General features: G+C 36.9%; 1 protein-coding gene across 1 annotated transcript in view; it reads left to right on the top strand.

Annotated features, from left to right (window-relative positions):
* LOC108281672 (ATP-binding cassette sub-family A member 8) overlaps positions 1-7,884 on the top strand; it is a 90,445-nt gene extending 82,561 nt beyond the window's left edge. The window contains 5 exon segments of the mRNA XM_017497357.2: positions 561-680; positions 902-1,042; positions 5,413-5,492; positions 6,834-6,889; positions 7,000-7,884. Coding sequence (XP_017352846.1) covers positions 561-680; positions 902-1,042; positions 5,413-5,492; positions 6,834-6,889; positions 7,000-7,098 — 496 coding nt within the window. The 3' untranslated portion in view covers positions 7,099-7,884.
* The last annotated feature ends 1,506 nt before the right edge of the window (positions 7,885-9,390 follow it).

The following is a 9,390-nucleotide window of genomic DNA, read 5'->3' as shown; positions in this document are numbered from 1 at the left end:
TACTTTGCAAAAAAAAAAAAAAGCCCTGATAATAAAACCATTTCTCATTGAAGAATTACCATTGTCAGGCCCTGTAGGTCTCACTCTTGAGTTTCATAAGTGCTCAGTTGATCTTTTAGGTGCATTTCTGGACCACAGTCACTTAGTGTTCAGTAAAAGTGGTTGTAAGGTGTAAAAGTGGTTGTCATTGTGTGAATTTACTGTGCATTTATTTTCTTCTCACTAGGTTGTGAGTTGCTGTTGTTAAATTTTATGTCATTCTGTTCCCCTTTAACAGACTTCTCATAAACAAGCCTCTTTTGCTTAGCGCTTCTCTTTGAATACAGCCCTGTATTGAATGTTGTGTTCTGTAAACGCCCGTTTTCCAATGCATGATTCCAGTTTAATAGCTCTCACCTAGATTGCCCTTCCTCATCCTACTTGCCGTACTAAGAGCCCTCTTTTGCTTAATCTCCTTTTGCTAATTATTCACATGCATGCCAGTTAAAAATTATTTTCTTTGTCATTTTCTGATTAATTAGAATATTTCCTAAATTGCAAATAATCTCTTGACAATATAGGCAGGCCATCCGGGCCACCTTTAGAAACACGGAAAGGGGTGCCCTCCTGACCACCCACTACATGGCAGAGGCTGAGGCCGTGTGTGACCGAGTGGCCATCATGGTGTCTGGGAGGTTGAGGTAAGTGCCTGTCCTGGACACACTCTTGAACCCAAGGTGCATTGCTGGAAAATCTTTTCTGTGGGCAGGGAGAGATCACTTAAAATAGCTGAAATGACTGTGCCCGGGTCCAACAATAGGGACTTTGAGACAATGCAAGCAGCGAATCAAGGTTCTCAAACATTATACTGTATGATTTTTTTCTCCTTTCTCATATGACCTCATCCTCCTCCTACCTCCAGATGCATCGGTTCCATCCAACACTTGAAGAGCAAATTTGGCAAAGATTACCTGCTGGAGATGAAGGTGAAGAACGTAGCACAAGTGGAGCCCCTCCATGCAGAGATCTTGAAGCTTTTCCCCCAAGCCGCTCGTCAGGAAAGGTAAACATGGTTGCTGTTTTGGAAATGGTACCACATGTTCACTGTTCCTTGTCAGTTACATTGATCTATAGTCATTCAAATGGAAAACTAAAAGAAAGAGATTATTTGTTGGATTCTGCAGGAAGTAAACTAGAGAAGAGAGAACAAATGTAAGAGCTGATATAGCAAGTGTCATGGTTCAACGATGCGCCAGGGGCTGTCCTGGTATTGTGTTATCCTATTCAAAACTTACAGACTTTTCAGCATAGACATAGTTATTTCCATAGAAAATGGATAGACTTAAAAAAAGGGTTGTGAGTATCAGGCCTTTACAGGAACCTTCATAAATGAAATTGATTATGAAGAGGAAATTGACCGAGAGACAGGTTAGGTCAATTGGTAACAAGTGGCAGAACCAAGAGGCAAACTTAATTATTTTATTTCAAATCTATTAACATTTCCAAATTTATGTAAATTTTGGTAACACCATCCTGATGTATTTATTTTCATAGACAGAAAAAATTGAAGAGTAGCCTTAGGGTCATTTTTAATACCTAGAATTTATAGCAAATAATAGATCATTTAAGATTTAGGTGAGAAAAGTGATAATAAGGAGAAATAAGTCATAATAACAGTGTGGGAAAGTATATTTCTACAGCTGTAATATAAAGGTAAAAGCAATGCTATAATTCAATGTCCAGCTCATGGCTGTATAGAAATATATCATGAAACCACAAGGAATAAGCCAAATAATTGAGAATCATGCACCATAAATATATGTAATGATGTTTTATGAAATGAAACGTAAATCTTCCTTATTTTCAAATGATGAAAAGACAAACATTTATCCGAGGAACAGAGTATTAAAAATTATTGTTGCTTACATTATTTGATGCTGAATTCCTGCTCTTCCAACCAGAGGCTCAATTTTATAATGCTATATTAGGAAGGCAGTTTGAGTAGGACGGAGGAGAAGGAGAGCTATGTAACTTGTGGGGAATATATCTAGATATCTACCCTATTTGAGGAACTTTAAGAAACTATGCAGTATAAGTTCCTGGTTGAAGGGTGGAGTTGAAGATCAGGTATTCAGTTAGAAAATAAGGTGGAAGGTGACTTTGGCAAATCTTGAAATATCATCTGGACAGCACCTACTCTCTTCCATCCAAGGAGCCAGCAACACTAAACGGTGTGAGTATTATTACATGCCCTTCTCCTAGTTCTCCTTGTGAACTTCATCCTTTTCATTATTACTGATTTACCCCACCCTTTTGTTCTCCACCAAATTGACTCTCATTTATAGAAATAACAACCCAGATACAAAGCTACACAAATCAAAATAATATGGTACTAGTGTAAAGACAGATATATAGGCCAGTGGAACAGAAGAGAGAGCCCAGAAATAAATCCCTGAGTATACGGCCAACTGATCTTCACAAAGAGTGCCAAAAATACATGATGGGGTAGGGATCATTTCTTCAACCAGTTGTGTTGGGAAAACAGGATATTCACACGCAGAATAATTAAATTGGACCATACACAAAAAATCAGCTCAAAATAGGTGAAAGACATAAACATAAGACCTGAAACTATGAAACTCCCAGAAGAAAACATAGGAGGAAAGCTTCATGACATTGATCTCAACAATGAGTTCATGGATATGACAACAAAAGCATAGGCAATAAAAACAAAAATAAACAAGTGGGATGATATAAAACAGGAAAGCCTCTACACAGCAAAAGAAACAATTGACGAAGTGAAAGGCAACCTGTGGAATGGGAGGATTATTTGCAAATCATATATATGATAAAGAGTTAATGTCCAAAATACAGTAATGCACAGCTGAATAAAAGGGATACTTTCTGAGAAATGGGCCATTCAGCAATTTCATTATTGTGTGACTATCACAGAGTGAACTTACATGACCCTAGATGGCATAGCTTATTGCAAACGTAGGCTGTATGGTATAGCCTGTTGCTCCTAGGCTGCAAACCTGTGCAGCATGTGACTGCAGGGAATACTGTAGGCAATTGTAATGCAATAAGAACATGTGTATCTAAACACAGCAAAAGATAGGGTAAAAATGGGCATAAAGATAAAAAATGACACATCTGTATAGGGCACTTACTGTGAATGGAGCTGGCAAGACTGGATGTTACTCCGGCTGAGTCAGTGAGAGAGTGGTGAGTGAATGCAAAGGCCTGGGACATTACTGTATATGACTTTATAAACACTGTACACTTTGGCCACACTAAATTTATTTTTAAAATTTATTTAATAATAAATTAACCTTAGTGTTCTGTAACTTTTTATTGTATAAACTTTAAAATTTTTAACTTTCGAACTTTTTTGTGATAACACATAGCTTAAAATACAAACACATTGTACAGCTATACAAAAATAATTTTTTTATATCTATATTCTATAAACTATTTCCTATTTCTAAAATTATTCACTTATGTTTTCTATTTAAAAATTTGTATTAAAAACTAAGGCACAAACACATTAGCCAAGGCCTATGCAGGGTCAGGATTATCAGCATTACTGTCTTCTATCTCCACATCTTGTCCCACTGGAAGGTCTTCAGGGGCAACGACACACATGGAGCTGTCATCTCCTGTGATAGCAATATCTTTTTCTGGAACACCTCCTGAAGGACGTGCCTGAGACTGTTTTACAGTTTACTTTTTTTATAAGTGGAAGTAGTACACTCTAAAATAATGATAAAAAGTATAGTATAGTAAATACATAAAACCAGTAACATACTCACTTATCATCATCAAGTATTATGTACTGTACACAATTGCATACTTTTTATGATTGGCAGCACAATAAGTTTGTTTACACCAGCATCCCGACAAACACATGAGTAATATGTATGATGTCATCATGGCTATGATATCTCTAAGCAATTGACTATTTCAGCTCCATTATAATCTTATGAGTCACTGTCACATATGTAGTCTATTATTGATTAAGATATCATTATGTGACCCCTGACTGTATATAGGGAATGCCTAACCTCCAATAGCAAAAAAACTAATAACCCAATTAAGAATGGGCTAAGGGACTGGGCACAATGGCTCACGCCTGTAATCCCAGCACTTTAGGAGGCTGAAGTAAGCAAATCACGAGGTCAAGAGATTGAGACTGTCCTGGCCAACATGGTGAAACCCAGTCTCTACTAAAAATACAAAAATTAGCTGGACATGGTGGTGGGCACCTGTAGTCCCAGCTCCTCAAGAGGCTGAGGCAGGAGAATCCCTTGAACCCGGGAGGCAGAGGTTGCAGTGAGCTGAGATTTCACCACTGCACTCCAGCCTGGCAACAGAGCAAGACTCCATCTCAAAAAAACAAACAAAAAAAGGGCTAGGGACTTGAACAGACATTTCTCCAAAGAAGATATGTAAATGAACATGTACACGAAAAAGTATTAAATGTAATTAGTCATCCGAGAAATGAAAATCAAAACCACAATAAGATATCACCTCACATCGGTTAGGATGGTGCTATGGTTTGAGTGTCCCGTCCAAAACTCATGTTGGAATTAAATTACCATTGTGATGGTATGAAAAGGTAGGAACAGGTGGGACCTTTAAGAGATTATTAGGTCACGAAAACTCTGCCCTCATGAGTAGCTTAATCTATTCAGGGGATTGCTGGTTATCTCAGGAGTGGGTCTGTTATAAAAGCCAGTTTGGCTCTCTTTCGAGTGCCCCTCCCACCCTATAGTGCCACCTGCCAAGTTATGACACAATAAGAAGACCCTCACCAGATACAGCCCCTCAACCTGAAACTTCCCCACCTCTAGAACTGTAAGAAACAAATTACTTTTCATTATAAATTGTCCAGTCTGTGGTACTGTATCATAGCAACAAAAAATGGACTAAGACAGACGGTTATTCCCAAACAAACAAAAAAAAAGAAAACTGTTGCTAAGGAGGTGAAGAAATTGGAACCCTTGCACACTGCTGGTAGCAATGCAAAATGGTGCAGCCACTATGGAAAACGATATGGTGGATTCTCAAAGTATGAAAAATAGAACCATCTTATGTCTTAGCAATCACATTTCTGGGTATATATACACAATAATGGAAATTAGGATCTCAAAGAGATACCTGTGCCCACATTTTCATTGCAGCACTATTCTCAATAGCCAAGATGTGTAAACAATCTTAAATGTTCATTGAGAGATAACTGGGGAAACCTACATACTCATAGTCAACAGTACTGGATTGTTCACTTTGAAATTTGTTAAGAGGGTAGATCTCATGTTAAGTGTTCCTAATACCACTTTTTAAAAGAAAAAAAAAAAGACCAGAGAGATGGTTGCCATCAGTTCACATTTGCCATAGGTGGCATCACTCTCCTTTCCTCTCCTCTTCTCTCAGGTACTCCTCTCTGATGGTTTATAAGTTGCCAGTGGAAGATGTGCGACCTTTAGCCCAAACTTTCTTCAAATTAGAGAAGGGTAAGAAATATCATTTTGAAATAAGACACTGGAAAGAAGATAATTTCAAATTATAAAATAATCCATAGTGATGGCAAAAATGAAACATGACAAAATGCATTAAATTTTAAAGTTACAGTTTCAAATTTAATTTTAGGAAGACCGAAACTAAGGAGATAGAGGGATTATCTGTGTCTGTGGCAGAGAATAATGAGAGTGATTTGACTTGCCTTGTGGGTTTTGTCATGTATTTTTGCACATGTATTGGTACAGCCTAAGTCAAAACTCAGTTACATATGCATTTAAGAAAAATTTCTTTGGGGACGTCTATGCATACATATTTAAAATTAAATTTTCCAAGACCAGCATATTATTTTACTGTATTAGGCTGTATATTAAGAAGCTGACTCCTGTCTGGTCGTTGAAACAATCTTCTCGCATCTGTCACATTTTAAGACTAACTGCCCTGCATCTGTGATCACAGGTTCATGTTTTCCTTGTGATTCTAGCTCATTAACTCTGCTACTCTGAACTGTGCTAGTCAGAACTCTCTCACTATACTGTTTTCATTGTCACTGCTCAGTGACATGTCTTTGTTTCCTTATCGCCTGCCCTAAGGAAGAGATTCAGATTTTCTGGTTCTAAAGAAATTGTCTAACTTCCTAGAGCATCAGGAATTGTCTGATGCTCTCCTTGAGAGCATCTGTGGTCACAGTGACGCGTCTTCTTTTAATTCCCTGATGGATCTGAGCATCCCAACTTTCTGGGTCATGTGGTCATTCATAGCATTCTCCAGGTTGGCACCAAGCCCCATACTCACCTGAGACTTTTGGTGGCATATTTCCAGTCTGCCGAGCTCCTATTAGAGCTCTAACTGCGTCTCTCAGTCTATTTTGGTCAATAAGAAGTTTCCAAACCATTCAGGGAAAGCTGCAATGGTTTTGGATAAAGGTCCATGAAGATACCTGCTCTCTAACAAACCTCAGAAATCCTTCTCTATAATCTTCGGATGCTAGCCTTTTTAAAATGTGTCTGCCTTCCACCTCTTTCTGTGTTGAATGTGCAAAACCCACTGGCTCACATGTAAGAAAGAAAGCTTACTTAGTATCATTTTCTCCTTTAAATACAGTTCACAAAAACTGCACAACATACAAGCATAATTCAAAGCACTTTTTTCCCCCAAACCTAAGTAAATGCATTGGTGTATTTTTAACTAAATGATGTACTTAAGACATGAATGAATATTACCTTAGCCTATTAATTAAAGATTTTTTAAAAATGTATCATTTGTACTATATGCTGATTTATCAGACCTCTAGATATGAAATACATAACTCCTCATACATGTTCATCCCTTTGCAGTTAAACAGAGCTTCGACCTAGAGGAGTATAGCCTCTCACAGTCTACTCTGGAGCAGGTAGGTCATTTTTCGTGATTCCGTATCATCCATGGAATATGTGTATAATGCATTCACTCGAGCTGCAGAGGCAATAGGGCATTGTTTGCTCTTTCTTTCCTCTCTTTCAGGTTTTCCTGGAGCTCTCCAAGGAGCAGGAGCTGGGTAATTTTGAGGAGGACTTTGATCCCTCGGTGAAGTGGAAGCTCCTTCCCCAGGAAGAGTCTTAAAAACCCAAATTCTGTGTTCCTATTTTAGCCCATGGTGTTCTTTTTTAATGCATTTATTTCATAGCATCAATATTCTATTTTAAGAAACTATATTATAAGTACTGAAATGGTTCTTCAGGTGCTGGGAGGAAGAGGGAGGTGCTGGGTAAGTGCTGTGACATCGTGGACAGAGGCATTTGACTAAGCCAGCCTCCTCTCACAGCCTCCGTATCTCTGCAGGCCACCCTGGTTCCATTTTTCTGAATAATACCAAATAAATAAATTTACTTTTATAAGGTCATGTAAGTTTCTAGGTATGATAAACAAATTTTGTTTAAATTTTTAATAAAAATCTTAAAACACTTTTTTTCTAACCTAGACTGAGAAATTCATATGTTTATGGTGTTTGATACTTGGTAAAGTTGATATTTTCTTAAGAATTTAATGTGACATACTTTTTGAAATAGATTTAAATGTGCTTCCTATTGCTAAAAATACTAAATGTCATGGGTCAGAGTATCTAATATTAATATAGTTGATAACATATCCACAGGTAACACCATGATATAGACATAAACTGAAAACCAGAAACCTACTGTTTGAAATATATTGTACTTTTTTATTTCTGTAAGCCAACTCTGTGCCATTTTCATTGAACTTTGAAATCTAGACTTTAGTGATGTCTATATTTAACTGATCTTTTGTGGATATTTGTCATTGGGTTTCAGAAAGTTCGTAAATGTAGCAATAAGTCACATGACTGAGTAGATAGGAAATGTGAAATAAATCTCATATATGTAGTTTTGAGATATGTTTTCTATTTCATGTGCCTTTTTCTTAACTCAGTGCTCCTAATTACAAATTTCATTTAAAATAATTTCTAATGTAAGCATAATTACTGGACTTTAAGACCATCATAATAGGATTTTCTGCTATACTAATATTTGAGCTAATGTTTGGTATATTAGCCTAATTATTACCCTTGTTTACCAAGTATAAAAATGAAACACCAATTCTACATACTTCCTGGTAGTGCACCTTTTCATGTTTGTAATCATAAAACCAGACAGTTAACATAGAAAAGAATAGTCATATTTCTATTTGCCTTGGTTTCGGTTTGCTTATCTAATTCAACTTTTGTTTTATATAGAAATATGCTGGGATTTGGAATCCCAAGAAATATAAGTCTTAGTTGTCCTTTTTTAGATATACATTTGGAATAAATCCTATAACCCTGTCAAGCCTTTGTGTATTTCATTGCCTAGTTGGAGTGGATTTCAGGAATTAAACTCTTCTCATTTTTAGATATGCAAATCTATGTTCAAAGAGGATAAGTAATTTAATCAAGTTCACTCAACTGGTAATTAGCCCATCCAGCATTCAACAAGGTCTGATATCAAAGCCCATGTTTTTTCCACTACCTCAAGCTGACTCAAGCACTTATTGATAACTTAATTCAGAAGGCAGTGGACATAGAAAACCTGGAAACTTCTTGATGTGCTTACAATTTACTCTTAGTAGAAAGCAAAAAGATAACAGTGTTATATAACCAAATATTACATAGCATGCTATCAACAAAGGTGCTGTCTATAAAAATTAAGAAGATCCATTTTGAACTAATATTATCAAATGAAGATTTTTCTGAGTGAAAATGAATTTAACCTTGATTTTAAGGAAAATATAGATATATATATATATTCTTTTTTTTTTGAGATGGAGTCTTGCTCTGCTCTGTCTCCAGTCTGGAATGCAGTGGCAGGATCTCAGCTCACTGCCACCTCCACCTCCCGAGTTCAAGCGATTCCCCTTCCTCAGCCTCCTGAGTAGCTGGGATTACAGGCACACACCACCACACCTGGCTAATTTTTTATATTTTAGTAGAGATGGGGTTTCACTGTGTTGGCCAGGATGGTCTTGATCTCCTGACCTCATGATCCGCCTGCCTTGGCCTCCCAAAGTGCTGGGATTACAGACGTGAGCCACCGCACACAGCACAGATATATATTTTTGACAAATATATGCATTTGTCAAACTCATCAAATTGTGTGTGTGTGTGTGTGTATACATATATAATCCAATATGTGTATCTAAAATTCAGTGCCTCAATTGTGATACACAACTTTGCCATTTGCAACAAAAGTTCTCTCACACCCTTTGCTGAAAATTCCCTCCTCTCAGCATTATTTGTATTATTTAATTTTTATGTAATCAGACCTCACTAGGCATCTCAGAGCGCAAATACTGGGTGTTAACTATGCGTATCTATATAGATGCACTTTTTTAAATGTTATTGTTTTAGTGTTCTGTAAATAT

The sequence above is a fragment of the Cebus imitator genome, unplaced genomic scaffold, assembly GCF_001604975.1.
Source record: "Cebus imitator isolate Cc_AM_T3 unplaced genomic scaffold, Cebus_imitator-1.0 Scaffold229, whole genome shotgun sequence".
Taxonomy (NCBI): domain Eukaryota; kingdom Metazoa; phylum Chordata; class Mammalia; order Primates; family Cebidae; genus Cebus; species Cebus imitator.
Note: the sequence above shows the minus strand (reverse complement) of the source record. Positions and strands in the feature narration are given on the sequence as shown.